Raw genomic sequence first — 25122 nt, 5'->3', positions numbered from 1 at the left:
CCATATTTACCGAGCAGAAAGTAAGAACCCGGTTGTTGGTCGATTGGCGGATCACTTTCCGGGGATCATTGAATCCAAAACAAAATCCTCCATTTTATCCCAGCAAGATTTTTTTCTGTTTCTTGTTAAGTAAAAGTTTTTACGGTAAATTCTCCTGAGTGCCAAAACCCTTTTGTGAGCAAGTGACTGATTATACTCAGTGGGCGCTACATCTTTACGCCATCTGTGAATCTCCTTCTGCCAGTGCCAGCTTAACGTCAAACCTCGCAAAGCTGTTTTAGCTGTTCTGTGAAGATAGGTTGGTTACAATTCAAAGCTTATATTTCCGCATACAAAATCATTGTAAACAGGGCTATTTTCATTCCAAACCTCTACTCGCTGCTGTGAGAAGGAGACATTGGGAAGGTTTAAAATTGAGCTCAAAACATGAAGCAGAGAAAGGCTATTATTATCTAAGCAAATATCTACTCCGATAATCCTTCCAACACATGCCAGACTTAGAAGTTTGCCACTTTTCAATTAGTACACCGTTAATGGCATTAATTCATTATAAAATACGGACTCCACAAATTCCGTCTGGCGCAGCGGAAATAAAAGATGCTCAGCTACTTAAAGTTTTAAAAATAGCTGAAAGACATAAGTTAGCCGCAGAGGGAGGGAAAATGAATGAGGAGAGAGATGTGGACTGTGTGTCATATAAAACAAAATATTTGACATTAAAAAAACCTTACGGGTCAGATAAACAACAGTATCAGGAATAACACAGGTGAGGATGCAAAACCCAAAGCCTTTGCCTGACCAATCTCCGACCATTGTTAATTAATAGAAACAGACAGTGTGTTGGAGCCTTGACAGAGACACCCTCTGTGAAAGCTCTAACACACTGTCCCACACAGCCCCTCATAAATAGCATGTTCACACCACAAATGTCAGGAATACGCAACTCGCAGCAAATTTAAACGTTTCAGAGTCAATCCGCCATATGGTTAGTCAGTCTTAAATTTTAGGGAGAAAATGATGATTTTATATATTTTTCTATTCTTGTTGAATAAGGCTCTTTTATTCACCTTAAAGTAGGTGACTGACAAAAGCTTTTCTCTGCTAATGCGGTGAGAGGAAAGTGATTGCAGTCAAAGCTCAAGTAAAATAACCATTACATATGGTTTAATCTTTCTACTCTTTTATTTCTTTGTAGGTGAAACAACCGAACGCTGACTGGCGTCACTCACAGGCTCATCGAGTGGAAGTGAACAGGTAACTCTTCATTTTTCTTCTGTGCAAGTGTTTGCTTTGTGTGTGTTCAGTTAACTCTGTGTGCATGTGAACACATTTTCATTGGCATAAGTAACCCTCAGTGGGTTTCTGTGTGTGCTAGCCATCCATCTGAAGTTTTAGTTATTTTCTTGTCTTCGTTCTGATCCAAGTCTGATGATCGCCTCAGAGCATCTCATCACTGTTCGAGGGACACCACTGTGCGAAATTGTCAGCCGTGTTTCGCCCACAAAACTCAGCCCACTCCGATTAAAGAATCCTGCTAAGAAATCCGGCATTTTAGACCCAGAATCATACCCTGCTTTGCTCAGCCTACATTTTTGGCCATTTTATTGACATGTCATCTGCAGAGAAATATCCATTGCAATTTAACCTGATAAAAATCACTTTCAGCTCGCGTCGAGATTATCAGAACTGAGTATAATCCTCTCATGATTTTAGACTGAGCAAGGTCTCAAATCGGTTTATGTGCCAGGGCCTGCCAAATTATTATTCCTTTGCATGAAACAAGTTTTGATTCAGAACTGGAATCTGCTGTCTGTTTGCATTAGATACTGCCGAGATCCAAAAGCAGAGGATAATTCACATGGGGAATAAAATGGCACTTGTGACGCTAAAGTCTGATCCCAATGAGAAGCACCCCCCCACTTCTAATGAGGCAATCACTGTGGTTCAAATCCCCTGCAGTAACATGCAAAGTCATTGCAAAGTGCAGGTGGCCAGACTGATGTACTGTGAAGCAATGAAACATCAGCAATAAAACAACAAAATACACAGTCACTACACTTTACACTATATTCTGTAAAGAGCTTTGAGACATCTCGAAGGCATGATAAGGCGCTACATCGAATGCAAGAGCTATTATTATTATTAAATATAGATGAAAACTGTTCCTTCAGTCAAAAGTTAGTCTAATTCTCCACGTTGAAAATAGAATTAGTTTATTTTCATTAGCGACTGACACATAGCGTGGCATCAGCTGGCAAGAAAGGTATATTGGAATTTGCACAGTGAAACACAATCTTCTGTGGCAGATTTGCAAGTTAAGCTTTTCATTTAAATAACAAACCATTCTATGATTGCCGACACTCACATATATTATTACCCACTATTTGCCCAAAGGTACTGCTGCACCTGCGTCCACTCGCAGATAGAACAGGAATGACTTGTGTGTTTTTAAGCTCTTCTTGCCTCCTCCTGTACCAGTGCACCTTTATGTAGCGTCGTAACTTGCTCTGTAGATACTTAAACGACCATCGGTAGTCGCGCTTTCAGCCACTACATACCGAACACTCTCCCTCAATCCTTCCATCTTGCATCTCCGTCCCCATCTTCAGATCGCGTCTGAAGACATTCCTCTTCAACCATGCTTATGGTCACCTTCCCTCTTCCGCCCCGCTCAGATTTGTGCACCACCAGACCAGTATCAAGCGCTCTAGGATACCCTGCATGAGGGGGGGGGGGGTGCTATAGAAATGTAAGTTATTGTTGTCCTGTTGCCTTGGGGGTTCACAACTAAAGGTTCAGCACCTTAAAGATGAATTGCAATCGATCATTCACTTAAAACATGAAAAGGTTGCAATGGCCAAACTTCGGAGAAAGTGAAGTTTATTTGATGCTGTCTCTGTGTCTCTCTCTCTTTCTCTCCGATGCTCTCCATTCATGACGCTCAGTTAATGTATGTCTATTCTTTCCGCAGTTCCCAATATTTGGAGGAGGAAGTTGTGCAGCGAGATGTTCGGAGAGATGTGCAGAGAGAGGCACAGAGGGAGGTACAGCGAGACGCACAGCGAGACCCCCAGCGCGAAGTGCAATGCGAAGTACAACATAACGTGCAGCGTGATGTGCCTCGGGCAGCGGAGAAAGATCCCGGGGTTCCGCGGAGAGTCGTGCCTGCAAAACCCACAGCCGTCCCTGGTCAGTGCTGGTCAGGGCATAAACAAAAACACAACACATGTGTATTTGAGATTGATTTTCATAGGAACAGCAGTTGGCCGTTTCTGTTCTGATGCTGGCAACGTAATTAACATAAGGAGTTGATATAAATATTTGAAGTGAAATAGTAGCTAAAAGATTTTGGGGTAAGAAAGCACAGTGAATTGGGGTTAGAGGAGATAGCTCTTGGGGAGGAGCGAGCACCATCATTGATAGTATAAAGGACTGAACTTCATGTGCTGTAATTTCTACCCTCTATGTCAGTTCAGCTGGCATTAGTGAGCCTGCACCAGTAATGAGGAAAGGTACGGAAGTCAATTGAGTTTAGCGGGGTGTAAAGTTTGACGGATTAATTTCAGAAATTAAGCCACGGGTTCATTTTCAGACATCGTAACTCAAATAGAGCAAGGAGTACAAGTTGTGTATCTGGGTTGTGTACTAATCTCACATACTGTTTGTATTTTACTGAAAGCACATAGTTTGCATTACAGTGTTCTCTTGTGGTGTTTCCATAACCCATGCCTGAGCTGTGTGTTACAATAGCAAAGCTATCCATCTAATTTGGGGATTGCTTACAGATCTTAAGCGTGCATTTGGCTTATCCAGTGTGTCTATGTGGCAAAGCAGTCATCTTTTATGAGTGGTTTAATATTCTCCTAGCATTTTCCTCCAATGTATTGATGAGCACCTCTGATGTCTCGGTTGGTAAGTACATTTCCCTGTGCTGTACAGATCCGTGAAGTGGAGTGACCAAGGTTGGATTCTCAGTCTGTGCTGAAATCTTAATAGTTGGGTTGAGGTTGAGCTAAGAAGGTGACTATCAACCAAGTTTCCTCTCCTAGTTGGTATCCAATGACTCTCTTCCCCCTTTTCCTTCCACAAAGTGTGAGGTCTGATGTCGGGCTCAGCTGAGATTCTTTTCCCCATGGCGGAATAGACTGTTGACACTATTTAAGTTCAAATATACGCTGGCCTAAGGTCCTGGTATTGGCATGGACATGTGCACCAATAAGAGCTTGAGGAGGTAGTGGGAGAAAATGGTGAATGTGAAAGAACCGGAAAAAGCAAGTTTTGATTCATGAATTTATGAACTGCAGAGATCTGGCTTCCAAATTAACGACCGACATGAAGAATTCTCCTTAATTCTTAAAATTCAAAATCTTAAATTTAAAATTTAAATCTTAAATTTAAATCTTAAATTTTAAGACAAAAATGTCTCGCAGGCTAAGGCCAGATAGAATTTCGAGCCTCTGATTCTAATACTATTTCAATTGCCAAATTGCTGTGCAACTGAAATCTGTGTGAATGGCAGGAACTGTCTGTGTGGTGGTGCCTTAGGAAGCTATGTGCAGGGTTGTTTTGCTTTCTCTGAGTGGAGGAAGGGTGAAGCTGCCACACATGGAGTCTTAGCATTGCGATGCATTATTAAACAGTGCAGCCTCCGCCATTGCAGTTTCATTCATTGATACATTTATGAATAAAACCCAAATTTGTCTTTTTGTTATACCCAAACATCGAGCAAAGTGTTAAACTGACTCACGGATGCTTGCGAATAGATGACGAATCTGAGAATCTCACAGAACTCTCTGGCTCTCTCAGTGTGATGCTCTTGAATCTATCAACATAAATTCAGTGCCATTTCCAACACCAATCATTTCCTTGTCTAGACAAATTCTTCCTTTAGGCAGAATTGAACTGATTGTTCTCATAGTTCAAACATTTAAATCCTCTTAGGAGTAGCCCCGGTTCATGTGCTGGTCTGTGCCAAATCTCCTGTTTACGCTGTTTTGAATTATACTTTGCATCAGTTTCTTGCACAAACCTTTTCACAAGATGCTTTAGTCTGACTGTCACTATTTGCTTCGAGACCCATTATGAACTGGGTTGCAGGAACTGTGACAAATGGGAGGAGGTAACAGCTTGGGGAGAAAGTGTTCAGCTAGCTTTTTTTTGGGGGGTGGTGGGAGAGAGAGAAAGAAACTTAACCCATAAGGGCAGAATATAGAGTGCAGAGAAAAAGAGTGTGGTATACATCCAGTCTTATTCTTCTTTAAATATTAAATAAAAAAAGGAATATTCCCTTAGAAAATAATGTGGTTACTCAATCCACGACTGTTTGTGGGGACACTGCTGTGCGCAATTGGCTGCCGCGTTTCGCCCACAAAATATACAGTCACTACACTTTGCCGTATCTTCTGTGAAGAGCTTTGAGACATCTCAACGACCCGATAAGGCACTGTATCAAATTCAAGGCTTATTATTAAGTATTCCTTGTCTCAATTGGTGAAATAAGCAATATGGAACTGAGCCAAATACTGAGGCTTGCGAAATCACACTTTTGACCCCAGTGTCTCGAGGCTCTGAGAAAACATTTGGTGTTTGCGTTTGGAGACCAGTCACAATCAGTCACCTCTGGTGGAAACTAAACGTTTGGACCTTATATCAGAACAGGGCAGACTGTGCTCTGATGTAGGAAATTGTTTCCTCTACATCCTCTCAATGGGATTTTCCATGTCTAAAGTCTTGGATTAAAAAGGAAGCTATTGTTAGTGGGGGTAGGTGGGCGGGGGCGGGGGAGGGGGAGGGTGGGAGGTGGTGTTGGAAAATGGGTTCATTCACTGTGTAACGGACGCTGTGGGTGGATACAGGTAGATGCCTCTCCCAGTTCAGACGGGAGTATTTATTTCAGCCTGGATCTTGCCAGTGTTTAGTCAGATGCTGGCAGATTGTGTATTAGTTTCTCCACAAATTGAATCTCTAAGGGATTGACAAGTGGGGGGATACAGTCCAAATCCAGCATTTGCACGTGCTCTGCCAACCCTATAATAAATTGTATACACTTCAGCCATTGCCATCCATCTGCTAATTTGAAAAGCTACTTTCCCTGCAAGCAATTTCTGTCAATTAGATGGAACCACACAAACATGAATCACTCCTACCCTCTCCGCCCACAACCACAAACCATAGAGGTAACAGTCAAAGCAGAGGTGCTCTGCAGCGTTGCTGTCTCTGTGATGTTCACACTTATTCTGTAAGCTAAGAGTTAACAGCTCTATTTGGGCCACTTTTCCTCAGTACTCTCAGTGGTGTTAGAGCACATGTCACATCAATTGCAGTTGCCATGTTCTGACTTTTTTAATCCAAATTCCAAATCTTTATAAAACAAACTAAAAGAAAAGTTCAACAACAATTCCCATTTAAAAACACCCTAATTGTGCCTTACTCTACTGGCCTTGAATCTTTCCATGAGCCCATTCTTCCCTTCCCCCCACTTTGTGTTTCTCTGACTGATTAAGTAATCCAATATTTTTTTCAATATAACAAGAACAATTGGTGCCGCCTATTACAGTTTAGGACAAAGTGAACCACTTCACTGTGCAATGTTATTTACTGCGTAGAACAAGGTTACAGTAAAAAAGCTTGGAGAGACATGAAAGGGAATGAAGAAAGATGAAACGATAGTTCTGAACAACAAATCCTTTCCATTGGAAAGACCAGGAGTGGCGCTTGCAGGGAAAAGAAAAGATAGTTTTTGTGTCGTGTTTCTTTAGAATCCATAACCAAGCTAAAGCAGTTTTGCAATGAGGATATTTCCTCTGTTTTCAATGACTTAAAGTTGAGGCATGACATGCAGCCAATGCTTGCATGATCTTGGCATTGATGTAAGTGTCTGAGGTCATGGAACATTCCAGGAACCCTCGTTATTTTGAAATTCTGAGTGGCAGGTCTGGCTCGCGAGAAAGTTATGATTCGAGAAAGTCAAGTCACTGGTTTTGAAATGCATGGCTTCCTGGCAAGCTTTCCCTCTGCTTGTTCAGCTAGGACCAACCTACCCGTTAGGGCATTGGCTTGCAGGGTTAGCATTTGCTGAGCGGGAGGTTTCCCTGCCCCCAGTGACTGGTCGGCCCTTTCCAGGTCCTGCCGATGAGCCAGGCTGGGCTGTGCTGCCTCCAGTGGTGCCCTAGAGTACTACAGACCCGTCCGGCTCAGGATCCGGACGATTGAGACCATCACAGAGCGCTGGCTCGATTCCTGCATTCCGTTGCCAAACATGTCACCTTGGAGCCAGTTCAGCTACAAGGAGACCCGGTTACCACCTCACCCAAGGAGGATAGTAACTAGGTGGTCGTTCGACATCCAACAAGCGTGGATGTGAGCCCTCACTAGGTGAATAGTAACATGGCTTTGAAACATTGGGGCAAAATTTTAATTCGCAAAGTGGGGCAGAGGGGTTGGGGGAAGAGGAATGTGATCTCAGAGAACCAGGAAAAAAGGCACAATGTGTTAATTAGCACAAGGAATGGGTTAAGAAACTGCAGCACGATAACAGGAAATAGCGATATTCCAATGCCAGATTTTCTGGAGTGATTCACTCTCCAACTCTATAATTACGATCTCAAGTTCCCTTTTGGAATTATACTTTTGATTTCATTTTCTAAAGAGGGCTCCAGTAAATAGTCCCGGAGGTTTCATGTTAAAAAGAAACAGCATTTATTCTTCTAAAGAACATTCAAGTTGCCTTTCAGTGTTTGAAGTTATTTCTGTTTCCTCCGACGATGGTCTGGATCATTTCAACATAAATACGCGTTTTTTTTAAAAAGAAAAAATCTGCAGTTTGATTGTCTCTGCAGTTCTCCTGATGTGAATGCCAACATCTGGGGTTTAAAACAAAGAAAGGACTTTATTTTAACACGTAATGTGCCTGTCAGTGATATCTGTTTTTAGGACAGTCTTTATGACACACAAAACGAATGTGAATATTACAGTAATAAATAAAAGGCATAACAACAAATATAGCGCTGTCGCATTGGGAGGACATCTCAAAGCGTTTCACAGGATTTTCTGTAAAGTGTAGTGACTGTTTTGTAGGCAAATTTAAATATGAGGCAGAATTTCTGCAGTTTTTGAAAAGAGCCATCTTCCAAATCAAGACCGAATTTAGCAATTTTCCATAACTGTGGAAGATTTGAAGAGAATGGTGTTAAGGCTAGGTTTGTATGGAATTTCAGTCCTCAGGTTACAATAGTAAAGCACCACCTGGCTACCCTACGTGAAAAAAACACCTCCTTTCCCTCGCACAATTGTCATTGACTATTATGAGCAGAAATAGTCTACCTGTGCATTTTCTTTGAAAGGCAGACACAATCAGGTGGATGTCGCATCCTGTCCTATTTTATTCCAGACTCAGTTCACTGGAGCTTATATACAGAAATAAATGAATGCGATTTCACGTAGCAATATAATCCAACTACCGTGCATTTAAATTAGAGAGGGTATTAGAGCTATTGATGTTTTATGTCTTTGCAGCTCTCCTCTCCCCGCTCTGTGTTGTTTGATGAATACAGAATGGAGGCAGTGTGACTCAGTATTAAGCAACAGATTTGCTTTAAGAGAAATTTCCCCCCTCCCCCAACTTCCACCCACACACACACTCCCTACCCAACGTCAGCAAAATCTATCTTGCTTCACTTAAGTAATTATCCCCTGGGCTTTGTGGATGCTGGAGTCCATCAAATCCTGGCTGTCTGGAAACCATGGGTTCTGTAAATCTAATAATGTGGGAACACCTGCTGGGATGACGAGCATTTGTAGAGCAGAAAGAGCATCCTTACTCTTTAAATCTCTTAAACTGGAGGTGGGTGCCCAGTGCTGAAGACGTCAAACTGCACGTAACTTAAAGGAACATCACAAATAAACCTCAGGACAATATTTACTCTGCACATGATTGCCTATTCATTTCCTGTCCTCCTTCGCTCGAAATAAATCCAGCAAAAGCCTTAATTCTCTGGAGCCAGTGTTTAGGCATTGACTGCTGGAGCCGCAGAATAAATCACCACGGAGACAGAACAGTCAGTTTAGGGCTCATGTGACCGACTGTAAATCCGTTAGCATTCACGCGTTTCTGGGAACCTGACCTGCTCTGCTTCACAATGAACGCTGGCTGTGAGGAGCGGGCGGCAACGACCAGCGAAGAAAACACACTTATTTCTAAAACTACATATTTCTCCAAACGTATCATCCTGGACTCCCCTGCAGTGAAAGTACACAAGCGAGTTATTTCCAAATGCAGTCTTGTAGCTCAGTGGTTAGAGCACTCGCCTCGCAAGGGAGTGGACCCGGGTTTGTTTCCTGGGCATGGTGAAATGTTGGGCAAGTTCCCTTACTCCACACGCAAGTCCCTGTTTACCTAGCAGGGAATAGGAACCCAGTTCTTTTGTCGATTGGCGGAGGCTTTCCAGGAGTAATAATCCCTCCAAATTAAAAATAATAATTTGGTCAATCAATCCCTGACTGTTTGCGGGGCCCTGCTGTACGCAATCGACTACCGTGTTTCGCCCACAAAATGCACAGTCAATTTACTTTTTACTATATTATGTGAAGCGCTTTCAAACGTCTCAACGACGTAATAAGGCGCTATATCAAATGCAAGGATTATTATTATTATAGTACAGTAGGACATTCACACCCAGGACTAAAAGGATTAAAGCGAGAGGAAAAAGGGTTTGACAATTTGGAAATAAAATATAGGCACTGTTGACTAGCTGGAAATTGTGTTCACAAGTTAAAATAACCAACACCAGCATCAGGAAAAACTCTCGAAAGCTTAGATTTAAAGGCAGGCGGAGAAGGGAGGATGGAAAGATCCAGGAGCCAGAACAGGAGTTCAAGGAGCAGAATAAGCAGGTTGCTATGGAAACACTCGAAAGGAGGACAGAATTGAATTAATGATGTGCAAGTACCAAGTAGCACAGAGAGAGGAGAGCTGCAAAGAGCATAAACACCAACAGCATCAAGTCCCCACTTTATTTTCAATGCAGGGTTTCTTCCAGTTGGATGAGATATTGTACGGAATCACAGAAAATGTTTGAAAAAGATGCATTAACCTTGCCTCTTGCAGGACGCTATATTTAAACCATGTCGTCATTTACGATACAAATGGAAGTGTTGCCTTACCCTTGTGCGGGTAATGGGTTAGTTTGGTTTGAGGCCAGAAATTGAACAGATTGCACTCTTAACATAACGACAGCCCTTGCCGACACAACCATATCAGACAGGGACAGCAAGATTATTGTTCACAACCAATCCCAATCCTTTTCTGATTAATAATAGTAATAATCCTTGCATTTGATATAGCCCTTTATCAAGTCGTTGAGACGTCTCAAAGCGCTTCGCAGACATATTGCAAAGTGGATTTACTGTGTATTCTGTGGGCGAAATGACAAACAACCGGGTTCCTACTTACTGGTAGGTAAACAGAGGAGTGTGAAGGAAAGAAACTCGCCTGAGCCTTCGTCCTGCAGGGAATCAAACCAGGGTCCTCTCACTTGTGAGGTTTGCTCGCGAGCCACTGCATAATTAGCTGTCACATTTCGCCCACAAAATACACAGTTAATTCATCAATTCACTTTACAGTATATCCTGTGAAGCACTTTTCAATGTCTCAAAGGTACTATATCAAATGTAAGGATTATTATGGGACAGGAGCTATTATAAGGAAAGACGTAGGTCAGATAGTACAGTACTACACTGCCCAGCTTACATTGCTGTTCAATTAAATGAACTGGCAAGGTCAGATCAGAATGTGCGCAAAGCTTTTTTGGTTGATTGCACCACTGATGCAGTGTTAGCCAATATCAGGGCCTCAGTCTATCTGTGCAGCTGAAGCTCAGACTATTAATAGACTGAGGAATATGGTGCTGATGGAATTTGGCCAGGGATTAGAGTAGAAGCCGCCCATGGGGGTGCTAGGCACAGGCGCAGACCCAATGGCCTCCTCCTGCTCTTTGACTAACACACTATCCTGCAGCAGCTCGCAGATCTCGTTTTAATGCTGATCTCAAATGCCTTCGCAAGTTCCAAGCGAGGTGGTTAGTTTCGCACCACATCTCATTTCCTCTGGGTTTGTGAGATTCGTCTCGATGAACATTTTTGCAGCCCATACTTTTGCACATCAATAGGATTGTCCTCTGTTCCAGTTTCTTTTGAGTTCGTGAGGAACCCTCTATCGATTCCCCGAACCAGATGTTCACTGCTCACTTGGTCTTTTAGCTTACTGATTACAAGTATATAATCATATTATATATTAACCATGATATAATATTATATTATATTGCCCTCTGTTCCACCATCAGTAGCCGTGCCTTCAGCCACTACACCCGGAAACCTTGGAACACTCTTCCTCTATCCCTTCGCCTTGCCCCTTCGTTCCCTATCTTCAGGTCCCACTTGAAGCCCTTCCTCTTCAACCGTGCTTACGGCCGCTTACTCCCTTCCTCCTCCTCCCTCTCCCTGGCTCAGCGTTGTGCTCTGCCACTGTCAAGCGCTCTGGGACGCTACCCTGAGTGATGGCCGCTGTGTAAATACAAGTTGTTGTTGTTATTGCTATGACACGACTAGCAATGAGCATTCAGCTGCCCTGTTCTTGCACTATTGTTTCATGATTTCAAAACAGAGATTGGGACATTGTCCTTAAAAATGCTCCTTGCTCAGACTTGTACTCATTTAAACTCATTCCTATTCATTAAATTCCAGAGCAAACTCCTGCTTTGTTTCCATTCAGAAACTCAGTGCAAATAAACAGGGTGCAGTTTACAGCAGTTCATAAAACGTTCCTATCACAAGGAACATCCTAGAAAAAAGCCATAGCTTTCTCCTAGCATCGTTATATGTTTGTCTTATCCAAGCCTTCAAAACATATTTCATATATTTTGATCCTTTTGCGTAGAACTAAGGTTTCCTTGTTCTCTGGCACCTATCCATAGCTTTCAAGATGACATTATTGCTGCGGTTAGCTTTCCGCAGTTGACTTGCTTTCACTGTGTTGTAGACAAAGGAATTTCTGCACGTGAAATATCCCATGAATGAAATGTACAAGGTTGGGATTCAATTCAGTTTGAAAGCTGTGAGAAACAAGACTTGGATGTGTAATGTGCATCTCCTTTGACATCTCCCGTGAAGGACGTCAGTGCGAATCCCCAAATGTAACACATTAAATGAAACATGTTCAGTTCTAAGGCAGAGGCAGAGTCATTTACTGGAACCATATTAACACAAACTGCTTATACCAGAGGGTATCCAAAATATGAATGGAGGGTAAAATAGGGTATTTCTTGACTGAATTCCTTAATAAGAGATATACCAGTTGATTCCTTCTGGTTACCAAAAGTGAGCCACACTTACCTGATATACAGGAACTTTCTTTCCTTGTTCCTCCTCACCTTGTCCTGCAGCTCAGTTGTTAGAGCACTTGCCTCGCAAGCGAGTGACCTGGGTTCTGTTCCTGGCAGAGCGAATTGTTGGGCAAGTTTCCTTATTTCACACGCCTCTGTTTACCTAGCGGTTGTTAGTCGATTAGCGGATCGCTTTTTTGGGCATAATAATCTCTATTAAAAAAAATGCGGTCACTCAATCCCCGACTGTTTGTGGGACACTGCTGTGTGCAATTGGCTGCCGCATTTTGCCCACAAATATTACAGTCGATTCACCTTACAATATATTCTGTGAAGCGCTTTGAGACATCCAAAAGACTTGAAAAAGCGCTATATCAAATGCAAGGATTATTATTATTATTACCTTCAAATGCATCTCCCTACACTCCGTGCATCCTCACCTTATTGAAGCATCTCAACAATGTAATAAGATGCAATGTTAAATGCAAGAATTAAATGAAATGGAGCGCACTATGTCTCTCAGATCTCTCCTCCTTTAACAATCTCCAGGCTTTTAAAGCTCCAGGTTTGATATCATCTACTGTTGATTTACTTTGTCTCCTCTCCTGCATCTTTCCAGCCTTGCTGATGTCCTGCTTGTTCCTTCACCTGGTTTTCTCATTATAGAAACATAAAGTAGTGTTGTGCACATCACCTCACATTAAGTTCACTCCGCTGTGATTGCTCAATGTACTGATCACCAGAGAATCAGATACCGCTTGCTTCTTACGTGTACTAGTTTTGCTAATTATTCAAACTTTTCAAGGCTTCCCTTGTGTGGAATTTACTGCGTAAGAACTTATGGGGATTGTGTGGGTGTGTGTGTTTTGGGGGAGGGTGTGATGGGTGGGGGGGGGGGATGTGGAGAAACTGGAAACCAAATGGACAAATCTTGCTGCAAATAAGTCAAGCTTAACAGGTAAACGTTTTTGAGCAATCGAAAAGTCATGTTTCCGAGGCCTGAAATTCCATCTAATCTTAGTCCCATACAACAATCATTCTGGTTTAATTTGGAAGTCGTTTCTCTGGTAATCTGCGACCGAGATAAAGGGCCTTACAATTTGGTGAGGCAAGCAGTCCAGATGTACCACGGCGGATCGGTCAAACACATCTAACCGAGGTAGGCTAATTTGAATCTTGTTGCATTTTTCCAAGGGGTACCTTTAAGGATTGGGGGTATATTTCACATGCATTGCTATTTATTGCTTGACCTCTTTGTTTTGCATTGCTGTTGTTTTGCATTGGTGCTTTTCCCCTGAACTTTTCACGATGCTTGTTCAAGGTTTTATTTTCAAAATTTATTGCAATCTCATGCTGGCCGTACTCGGCGCTATGATTTCTGCATTATTTCATAAGTTACCTGTTTTGCTTTCATTTCTGTTGTTTCCTGGATTTTATTCTATTGTGTTTCTCCTCCTTCCCCCCACCCCACCCCTCCTCACCACTCACCACCCACCACCTACCACCAACGCACACCCACAACGATTCCCGCTACCATGTGTTCCTTCATCAGCTGGTAGAGAAGGGTGGACAATACCACGGACAACTCCACGAACTCCGTTGCAGATGAAGCTGAGTGCCCACCCGCCAGGAGCCATGCGAAGTCAGTATTTTCTCCCCCAAGGTGAGCCCCTTCCCCTCACTCAGGCTTGGTGACGTTTCTCACCATGGCACTTCCCAGGGCTTTTAAGTAAGAAAGACTTCTTTGACTTATGATAAGTGATTACTAACACATATAATCTATGAAGCGCTTTTGGACGTTCTCAACAACATGATAAGGATAAATGTAAGGATTATTATTATTAATGTTATTATTTGTCGACTTTGTTCGCTGAGTCATTAGGACCAGATCCGTGCCCTTTCACTCCACATCTGCTCCTGGTGTTTAGATCTGGAATGAATCCCTGAATGACTTTGACGAGACCAAACAGGTTGCTGTTGACCCCCACAAAGCAATGTTTGCTGCACCAGTATCCATTCACTTTTGTTTTTCCGATTGATGATTTCCTCTTTGCAACCATCTCCCTCTTGCGGTTGCCTCCCCGTCTCTCTCAATTCCCAAGAGTATCAAAAAACACCCTGTATAACACCCAATCCAGGGTGTGTCTGTCAAGGTGAGATACGTTCTCTTGCTCTCTCCAATGATTGTTACAAATACCTCTTCCCACAATGGAACGCTCTGCTTACATTCTCCAGCTGAGAACCTGTAAATCAAATCGGCTGGGATTGTCATGTTCAAATGTCAGTGGAGGATGGTATTGAACCTCAGACCAGTGCAATTGGTGCTCCAACACTAGGGCTTCCAGACTGCCTAAGTTCAGTAGCCTTTCACTTTACACAGTAAATTAATTAACTGGCGTATTAATATTAGTTAATATGTCAACGTAACAGACATCCACAATGTATGGTAGATGGACAAACTGCAGACTCAGGTTCACAAGAGGAAAGATGAACAGACGACTTAAGGTTGACTGCTTTGTACAGAGGGTGGTCAGTGTAAATAAAAAGATATTGCCAGTGGGGACAATATGGGTGAATTCAAGAAGGAGCTGGACAAATTGTTTGGCAAAAAAAAGGAGACGGGCGTACGAGAAACTTTTCAAGGCAAAGAAAATAATTCTAATAGCATAGGGAAAGAGTGGAATAATAAGATTAGAGTCAAGTAGCGAGCGAGCTGGCTAGCAAGAGATTTTTCCTGCAGCGAGTTAAAGAATACTTTTCTTCAGTGATATCCAACCTAGGTTAAATATATGAGGCACCATATTAAAAACCTTCTCTTATGAATGCCTCATTACCCGTGAATGCTCTCTCTCTCTCTCTCTCTACCCTGTCAAGCTCTTCCTGTTGCCCTCTGGCTAAGCACAAGCTTGAAGAAGCTTGCTTGCGTGTGTGTTAGAGATTTCAGGTCCCCTCCATTTGCAGGGAGTGCATTCAGCAACCAGAGAGAGCTACTGTGCTCTCAGTCACTGGCTGGAGGCAAAGCGCTGGTTCACACAACCTATCCGTTGAGCCATATCCAATTTAATGAATGCTTGTGCGGGGATACAATCCATATGTTGATTTATAAGGGGAAATAAAAAAATCAGTTGATGTGTTAACCAATGAGAATGTCGAGAATGAGTTTCTCAGATCCGTATTATTTACAGAGGCTATTCCCAATCCCCTTGAAGGAATGATGAGGTATTAATCCTTTCATCTTGGAAATGTCATCCGGAATGATCGGAGTGAGTTTCCTGCTTGTGAGCATAACATTGCCTTTCTCTCTCCGTGGATATGTATTAATGCAGCCACCATGCAGTCACCTCCCAGAGGGGTTTATGATGTGTTCTTGTTATTTCAGAGTCTAAGACTGTTGTTTTAATAGTACATTTTGCCCACGTACTATTGCACAATGGGTCTTTTAGCTCAGTCAGGCTCGTGTGGGATGATCAGGGTGTCAAGCTGTTTTCAAGAGGGACATAGATAGGTGTGTGAAGGGATATGGAGATAGGGCAGGGCAGTGTGATTGAAAGTGTAAGTTGCTCTGAGACACTTGATGGGCCAAATGGCCTCCTTCCCCACTATAAATGTCTATCATTCCTTGTTGGTGGCCAATAACAGCATTTAGTTTTCTCTATTTTGGTGAAACATTTATTTATAATTTTACAAGCGCAGAAAACAAACAGGTCTGGGGGAACAGCACGCTGGATATCAGGAAGGGTGACACGGAGAGAGACACAGAGGGTCACATAACCTGGTCACAATGATATAATCACTCACTTGCAGATACATTAAAAGGTCATGATTGAATCCATTCCGGGGAAAACTGATGCCTCTGGCAAGGAAAGGCACACACGAGACAACTTGGAATACCATGAATAATTAAAAAGGGCATATTAGGGTTTCTTGACATACGTCAATGCTTATAGGATCAGTTTAAAGGAGTCTGTAGGACAAGTCACCCAGACATAGAGGCTGACCTCAATATTTCCTCTTAGCTGAGAGGACGCAGACAATTAAATGATGTTTACTGTAAAAATTGGACCAACTGATGTTTAACATGTATCACAGATTCGGAGGCTGGATTGAGGAGGGCTGCTGTGTTGGCTTCACGAAACCAATTCCCCCTCGACACTACCTCGCTGCATGAATTGTTCACTTATTCACCAGCTTCTGGGTAAAGAAATTAAATCTGAACTCCCTGTTTACTTCCCCTCTTTGGGACTTAACACCACACACCCAGAACTCTGGGCTACATCACACATATTATTGCAGTTGGGTCGTTTGACAGCCCTTGAACACCTTTTCCAGCATTGCACAATCTGCTAATAACCCTCTCTCATGTACATGCAGCAAATGGGTTTCAGTTGTTAACTTCTTCCTAATCGCTTTGCCTCGCGGCCTGGTCTCTTCCTTCATCCAGTTCTGATGAGGGATCTCTCACCCGAAACATTAATCTATCTTTCTCTTTCAGATGCCGGTTGACCTGCTTTGCATTTCCAGCCTTCTCTGTTTTTGTTTCAGGGGTTCCAGCCTTCACGGTTTTCCCTCTTTAATCTCTTTGACGTTCCCAGCTTTAACATCAAACACTCCCCTGGTCAGGCACTGCCCAGATTTAATTAGGATAAAACTATTACTGAATTACCTTAAAACACCATCTGGATTAGGGTACCTTCCCTTTCCCACACCTGGAGTTCTTTGCCAATTTAGAGCCAGATTAGGACATAATTTAGTGCTGTGAGACCCTCAACCAACAGTACCTGAGCTGAGATTGGGCACAAACTCATTTCACACAAAGACTCTTCCCTCCCAAGGAGACGTTCATCCCATTAATCAGGTCTCAAGAGGTGAAAAGGGTCACCCAGTTCCCTCACTTCACTAATCCTCAGTAATACTCCTGAGAATACCATGGTACAGTAGAGCCCATGGCACCTGTCACCCTCACTCCAGTGATAGACACACTGCGTGAGTATGAATATGGGAGATACAAGGAGGCTAGTTGACTGAAGGTGACACACAGCTCAGCTCAGTAATGCCTTCAGCCAATAACGACACACCTTCTCACAGGACAGCAGTCAGCGTTACTCACAGCAATGAGGCCAATTGCACTGTCGCCATCATTGCACTGGCTGAGATCAGGTCGCGAACCCAGCACTGGCTGAACCTGGGGCTTTTCCATTCTGTATTGCTGACTTCTCCGCTGGGCATTGATTGCTCTCATCCACTGAGCTATCCAGGAGTGAACTCGCTCACTCACTCACTCACTCTCTCACTCACTCACTCACTCACTCACTCACTCACTCACTCACTCACTCACTCACTCACTCACATTTGATATCTGTGCACCATGCCAGAGGTGATAACTGACGTTTGCCCCCATTGTGCCCCTGACAGAGGGCATCGAGTCATCTCCAGTTCGAGTACCAGGAGAGCAGAGCTGGACGCCCAGACTAGCGGTGAAATTTCCCCCGCATCACCAGGCCACTGACTATCTACACAATGTCTACATCCCGGGCACGACAGCCACACTCTCCGGGAAATCCACCTCCGAGCGCGAGGGGAAGAAATCCTTCATCACCTTCGGGAAGAAGAAGAAGAGCGGTAAATAAGCTTTTAGGCGAGGGAGAGAAACGGAGTTTAATAAAAAAGAACATTATTAATAACAATAATAATAATAACAACAACAATACCGGCGCTGCATGTCTGAAGCACGTTTTGTGTTTTTTTTAGAAAAAATAAATGACTAAAATGTCACTGACTTACTTAAGCCACTGGGATCAACCCAGTTCTGTTTTTTGCTGCCCTCAGTATTAGTTTGAAAGGGAATGGAGATTTTCAACTGCAATGAGCATGTTCAGAGAGCTGAATGCCTTGGGAGGAATTGGGAGCCTTATACCTAGCAACTGCTGTGGACGAAAATATCTTTGCACCACTAGCAATCTGCTAAGTCCACGTCTTCAATCCTTCATAGTGTTAAGTGTTGGTTATTAATGTTAGTTATCAATCACTGTCATCAATTAGTTTTCAACCAAGTCACTAGGTGCAAAGCAGTCTAGCATTTTCCCCCGTAAGAAGGGAATTGGCTCAAACCATCTCGCTCTCTCCGTCACACGTCAACTAACTGGTTGAAAGGCCCAACGAGAGCTATGTTTCATTGCAAATTAAGTTGACCTGTTTTCTCACCAAAATTCCCGAGTCAGGTGAGAACCCCTTCTCCTGTCCTTCGCCACCCCACCCCCCACCACACCCACACCCCAAGATGGTTAAAACGTTTAAAGAAAGATCCATTCCCTTTTTCGAAGACTTGTTACACATGTTTCAACTATTGTCGGCAGCCACTGATTTTACTGAATCCCATTTCCTGTGCTAACGTGTCTCCATTTATCCATTCCAATGTGTCACTCGGCCTTAACGTAGATTAAGCAGCGCTTTGTATCTCATTGTGCATGTTGCCAACCCTCCCTCACCACCCCCCGCCGACAAGGGTTATCGCTCTTTTGAAATTTTCTGAAATTTATTTACCACCTAACACCCCAGCTTTAATGTTCGGAGGGTGTGTGGCAGATCATAAAAGAGAAAAACAAATGTGTGTGTGTAAAAAAAAAAGTAATGCCTTCCTTCCTTTATGAATTGAGTTGGGTCAGAACGCTAACAATGCATCCCATTTCTGGCCCAAGAGAAAGCATCTTCCTGATATTCCTGATCTCATTCCATTGCAACCGTAGACAGTATTGGCTGGTGTTTCAGAAATTGGCCCCTGTCATAATATCTCAAGGAGATCCCATGATGGACAGTGTTTGTTGCAAGGAAGGGAAACAGGGAGAGATTGAAATTGGAATTAAATTGGAGTTGAGGTACAGATCAGCCATGATGTGCAGGCTTGAGGGGCTGAATGGCCTACTTCTGTTCCTATAGGCAAGGAAGAGTATGAGGAAGAGAGAAAGAGAAGAATGAATGGAAGGAACAAGGGATAAAGGGAGCGAAGGTCTAGAGGGAGGAAGGAAAAATATAAAATATTAGTACGCCGAAAATACGTATAAATTTTGTGGAACAGGGACTTGACTATTTAGATACCCCTTTAAGTCCTGAACTGTATTTTTTTTCCTGAAAAACAGCAGCGATAACCCTATAATCTTGATTTTTCTCTTATTGACTGGGATAATGAGCCAAGGCTTTCTGAGAAGCCTTTGCTAACCAGTGCTAGAGCGAGCGCAAGTACTCTGTAGCTGTTGTAATATTTAGGCATGCTGAATGTGTCCTGTGAACAGTGATTATGAATATATGCATATACAAGTAGTTGTCCAATTTCTTAGTGAGAGAGAGTGCGAGCGAGAAAGACTGAATTAGCTCTGACAATGTGAACTTCCTTCTAGTTTCTCGATGTTAATTTTTTGCTAAAATCTGTTTTAATACAATTTCACCGTGTGTGGTGCTGTACACTTCTACACAAAGACCTTTTTTTGTACACTAAGCCAACACTAGTCAACTCTAATGATGGTCCAAGTTTCCTTATCTTGCACTTGTCTATTCCTGCAATGCTCTTGAAATTGCTTCCACCAGTATGATGGCCTGTACAACCACAAAGTGTATCACAGAGTTCCTGTAGCTTCTCACAGCGTGCTGTAACCCTACTGCAAACATTTTTGCTTTGAACTGTATTGCTTTATATTAGTACTGTTTTGCTCTAAGTTCAGTCTTTCCAGTAAAAAAAAATTGTTCCTTTAATCCATTCAATGTGTCTGTCCATGTTTCATATGAAGACTTAATCCTGGGAAAACGGATGATGTAAAATTCCGTCTACACCACATCACTCACTCACCACCAAACAAGATCACAGACTCACAATGGGGACTTTGAGCTCACAGTCAAGGCTGACGTTGAGTGATAGGTGAAGCATTGCATTGTTGGAGGCGCCATCTCTCGGATGAGACGTTAAACCGAGGTCCCGTTAAAGATCCCGTGGGACTATTGGAGAATAATATTGGGGAATATTGGTCAACAATCTTCCAGATAAATTCACTGTTGTGAATAGATTATTGTTGGATGTTGCTGTGCCCAAATTGGCCGCCAGGGTAAGCCAACAAACACACAGTCACTTCACTTGAAAGCAATTACCTGGGAAGCACTTTTCCCCACTATAACTGACAAAGGATTATTTATCAAGATACACTGCACCTGGTCACCCTATGTTGGGGGGGGGGGGGGGGTGGGGGGTGTCAGAGAGTGAGGGAAATGGTCATGTCTCCCCCAAAACAACTTTTTTGCTCAGTTTTTATTTTTGCCAGTTGTCAATTTTTGCAACTTTGCTCCCCTTCCCCTCACCTCTTCTCTCATTTCTGCTGCACATCAGTCCCACCATTTCCCCTCTGCTAAACAGGGAAAGCTCGCACAGAACAAAGGAAATTAAGACCAAGAGCTCCCCTCCGCCACACTGAGGCAGAAAACATGCTCCCAGCAGCGTTTCATTAACTCTGGAGTGCTTTTAAGCAAATATGAACGTCAAGGATGATTCATGTGAATGTTAGCATTTCACCCGTGCGGTTTGTCACTCCAGTGAACAAAGAATTTACATTGAAGAAATGTAACATTAGCTGTGGCTCCAGACTGCACATGGGATCAGGGCTCCAGTCTTGTCTTTAATTCAATACACATTTATAGAATTCATTGAAGTGGAAACACACATGATTTGGCTCTTAAAAAAATTTTTCTCCCATTTTGATTTTACTTTCTGTTCGTAGAAGTGTCACAAGCGACTATGAAATACACTCTCTTCACGGTGGATCAAGCTTTCAATTGCTTGTAATCCCCCCACACCCCCCACTTTCTGGAACTCTTCCCCCTTTACTTTATTTCAGCTACAAAATATACTGTCAATTCACTTTACAGTAGATTCTGTGAAGCGCTTTGAGACGTCTTGAAGATGTGATAAGGCGCTATTATCAAATGCAAGGATTATCATTATTCGTTCTTTCTCGGTGTTCAAATCCTTCTTAAAACTAAAAGACATAAAGACCACCCCCACACACACACAGAAAACACATAGTTAAACAAAGGATGTGCAATTGTAAATCAAGGAAAATTAAAGGTGACAAATAATTGGGAAGTGAGGGTCTCAAGGGATATGGAGAAAAGGCAAAAGACAGGTAAATGGGATTAGAAGATCTACCTGATCTAATACACTAGCTAAAACAGGCTCGATGGGCTGAATGGCTTCTTCCTTTTCCTGTTCCTCTGTTCCTAGCCAACAACAAGAGGTGCTGAGATGTCAGTCAAGCTCCAAGTGAGGCAAGAGGAAAGCAAACCCAGGGGTTAAACAATATAGAACATACTGAATTCATTTCAGTTATTTAATAGCATTGCATTCAAAATGCCTTCACATTCACATACAACACATACAACACGAGTGAAATCGGAAGGCAGTTTTTCACGCAAAGAGAAGTGGAACTCTCTCCCCCAAAAGGCTGTGGATGCTGTATCCACCCACGTCTTCAAGACTGAGGTGCAGAGATGTTTGTTAGGTCAGGGTATTAAGGGATACGGGGCAAAGGTAGGTAATTGGAGTTGAGGTACAGGTCAGACATGATCTTATGTCATGAATGTCCCCACCCATCCTCTCCGCACATCCATCATTATGGCTGAGGAACAATGGGGCAATGTCGCCGCCCTTGTGGTAACTATGTGGCATTTGCATATCACATCAATACATTGTGGGAGTTGAACGGCTTTATTGCTGAGTGCACTTGTGTAATGTACCACTCTTAATGCAGAATTTCATTCTTTATTTCTCTGCTGACTTCCTGCTGAAGCACTGCTTAGTTTTTTTAAAAAAAAACGCCATCATTGCGTTCAGTGACAGGGAGAGTTAAAATGAAATTCATGGACCTGGAGTCAAGGAAGGACACACAAATCCGATGTAGCACCACCCACCGTTATGTTGCTTTGGTCTTCTGCGAGATTTAAAGCTGTTAACACTATTACTGCTGTTGGTGTAATCCGCCAACAGCAGGTCTACTTTACAAAAACATTCAACAAGAAAATACGTCTCTCAGACTGCATATTCTGCATTTGAGCTCACAGTCCAGGCTGACACCAGTGCAGTGTTGAGGGAGCACTGCAGTGTCAGGGGTGACATCCTTCAGATGAGATGTCTTCTGATGTGAAAAATGCGATAACAAATTGAAGGATTAATTATTGTCTGAACAATTTGTTCACAACTTAGATTCCAAATTTGAGGCTGATTTATTTTCCCGCTATTGGTTAGAGCACTCGCCTCGCAAGTGGGTACGATTGCTGGGCACGGTGAAACCCGAGGCGAGTTTTCTTACTCTGCATGCCTCTGTTTACCTAGTAGTAAGTTGGAACCCAGTTGTTAGTTGATTGACAGATTGTGTCCGGGGGTAATAATCCCTTTTTAAAAAATAATAATAATTTGGTCACTCAATTCATGACTGTGTGATATTGATGTGCACAATTGGCTGCCGTGTTTCATCCACAAAATACACAGACAATTCACTTCACAGTATATTCTGTGAAGCACTTTGAGACGTCTCAACAATGTGATAAGGCGCTGAATCACATGGAAAGATTATTATTATTAATATTATTATTCTCTATCCATGGCCTCTCTTTATAGCCTTCTAGAAATAGATCTTCATTGTGATTGTGGTAGTCAATGAGCATCAATCCCTCTGACATGATTTTTGGCATTTAGCCAAAGTATTTCCGACAAAAATTAATGGAACATGATTGAAGTGACATCTGCTTTATAGACACTTTGCTAATTTGTCACACTCGGGCACATTTAACTACAATTTGTCATGACACAGGACCAGGACAATTTGTCCTGGTTCAGCAGGGTGTCTGGGTGTTTGGGTGTGATAGCATCTCGCTGTCTATATGGGAAAACAAGGTGACCAATTTGGGGTGTAACTAATCATTGTACAAACATCACCAATAGGACCAGATATGCAGTGATGAACTCATTGATATAGACACACTTTAAGTAGAGACAGTAATTTGCTAATTTGCGGTATTTCTTAATAACAGTTCCACATGAATTGTGGGGTGGGGCTGGGGGAGAGGGGGGTTTGGGAAAATGTGTTCTACAGTAAATGGCATTTTGTCCTCCTGACATGTGCAAATTCTCTCCTTGACATCTGGTACAGAGGTCACGAAGGTCGAGGGAGTTCTAAGGAATTCCTTGTTAAGCAATCCTATTAAGAAATGTCACAAGTTAGACCCCCCCCCATGATAGCCATTTGTGTGTTCAAAACCAACCTTATACACTTCATGTTTTCTCAGAACCCGAGGATTGCTTTAGATTTCACTGCAATGAAATTGTAATAATATTAATAAAATTAATAATAATTAGAATAATCTTTGCATTTGCAGTGTCAGCTTAGACTATGCGATTCCAAGTCTCCACATGGGGGCTTGAAACTTTCGAATCTGAGCCATTTGACTCAGAGGTGAGAGCCCTCATACCACTGCACGAGGCTGACACAATACATCCCTGCACAAATATCCTGAGCTGATTTCAACAGATAAACTTGGATTTAAAATGAGTAAGTGAGCAATTCTAAACTGACTAGCATTAGTCTACACGCACCCTTTTTGCATTGATTTTACACCCTTCACCGCATCATTGGAATACATCATTATACGTTTAAAAAGAGGGAGCATTTATTCCAGGCACAGCTCTATTCATTCCCACCCTCGAATCAGCACTCTGTTCCGTTAAGATGCTTTTGGTTCATACTGAACACTTTTTGAAAAAAATACTTGGCTCGTTAAGATTAAGTCGAAATCCATTTTTTTCTTCCTGTGAGCAGCGATATACTCAAGACATTGGCAACTGAAGCCTTTGAGTGATGGTTCCTAACTTAGGGTCGTAGAATTGTTCAGCACAGAAGGAGGCCCATTCCGCCCATCGTGCCTGTGTCGGTTCTTTGAAAGAGCTACTGACAATTCCCACTCCCCCCGCTCTTACCCCACAAGCCCTGCATTTTTTTTCCTTTTCAAGTGCATATCCAATTCCCTTTTGAAAGCTGTTATCGAATCTGCTTCCCCCACCCTTTCAGGCAGTGCATTCCAGACCTTAAACTACTCTCTGGGTAAACAAAATGTCTCTGGGTCACCTCAGAGTTAGAAAAAAATCACTGCTTTAAAACCTCACTGTGTCTGACACGAGTAAGGCATCAGTGCTAAAACTAGGTCAGACTGCTGGGAAGGACATAGCACAAGGCAGTAAGATGAACCCTCAGGGAACATCGCAGTGAGCAGGAAGCTCTACATCATGATCGCTCTGCCCCCTTCCATCTCTTTACTCGCAAATAAATGGAGAAGATTGCCGTTTTTCTTTTTAAAAAAGAGATTAATAGATTCCGACAGTGCAATATCTTTAAATGTGTCATTTCTCCTGATGTGTGACTTTACTGGAGTTTAGTCCTCTAACATATTGCTTGGAGCACACGCCTCGCGAGCAAGAAGCCCTCAGACCTTAGGCAAGTTTCCTAACTTCAGTTTACCTAGCAGTAAGTTAGAACCCAGTTGTTTTGGTGGATCGCTTTAAAGAAAAGAATAATAGTTTGGTCACTCAATCCTTGGCTGTTTGTGGGACGCTGCTGTGTGAAATTCGCTGCCGCGTATTGCCCACAAAATACACAGTCAATTCATTTTACAGTATATTCTGTGAAGCACTTTGAGACATCTCAACGATGTGATAAGG

General features: G+C 42.6%; 1 protein-coding gene across 1 annotated transcript in view; it reads left to right on the top strand.

Annotated features, from left to right (window-relative positions):
• Positions 1 to 19264, top strand: part of LOC103184166 (protein dachsous-like) — a 53423-nt gene extending 34159 nt beyond the window's left edge. The window contains exons 7-10 of the mRNA XM_042340090.1: positions 1196 to 1254; positions 2972 to 3189; positions 13930 to 14040; positions 17790 to 19264. Of these exons, the coding sequence (XP_042196024.1) occupies positions 1196 to 1254; positions 2972 to 3189; positions 13930 to 14040; positions 17790 to 18004 (603 nt within the window). The 3' untranslated portion in view covers positions 18005 to 19264. The remainder of the gene's footprint in view (positions 1 to 1195; positions 1255 to 2971; positions 3190 to 13929; positions 14041 to 17789) is intronic.
• Positions 19265 to 25122: the final 5858 nt, after the last annotated feature.

This window comes from Callorhinchus milii, unplaced genomic scaffold (genome assembly GCF_018977255.1).
Source record: "Callorhinchus milii isolate IMCB2004 unplaced genomic scaffold, IMCB_Cmil_1.0 Scaffold13, whole genome shotgun sequence".
Lineage (NCBI taxonomy): Eukaryota > Metazoa > Chordata > Chondrichthyes > Chimaeriformes > Callorhinchidae > Callorhinchus > Callorhinchus milii.
Note: the sequence above shows the minus strand (reverse complement) of the source record. Positions and strands in the feature narration are given on the sequence as shown.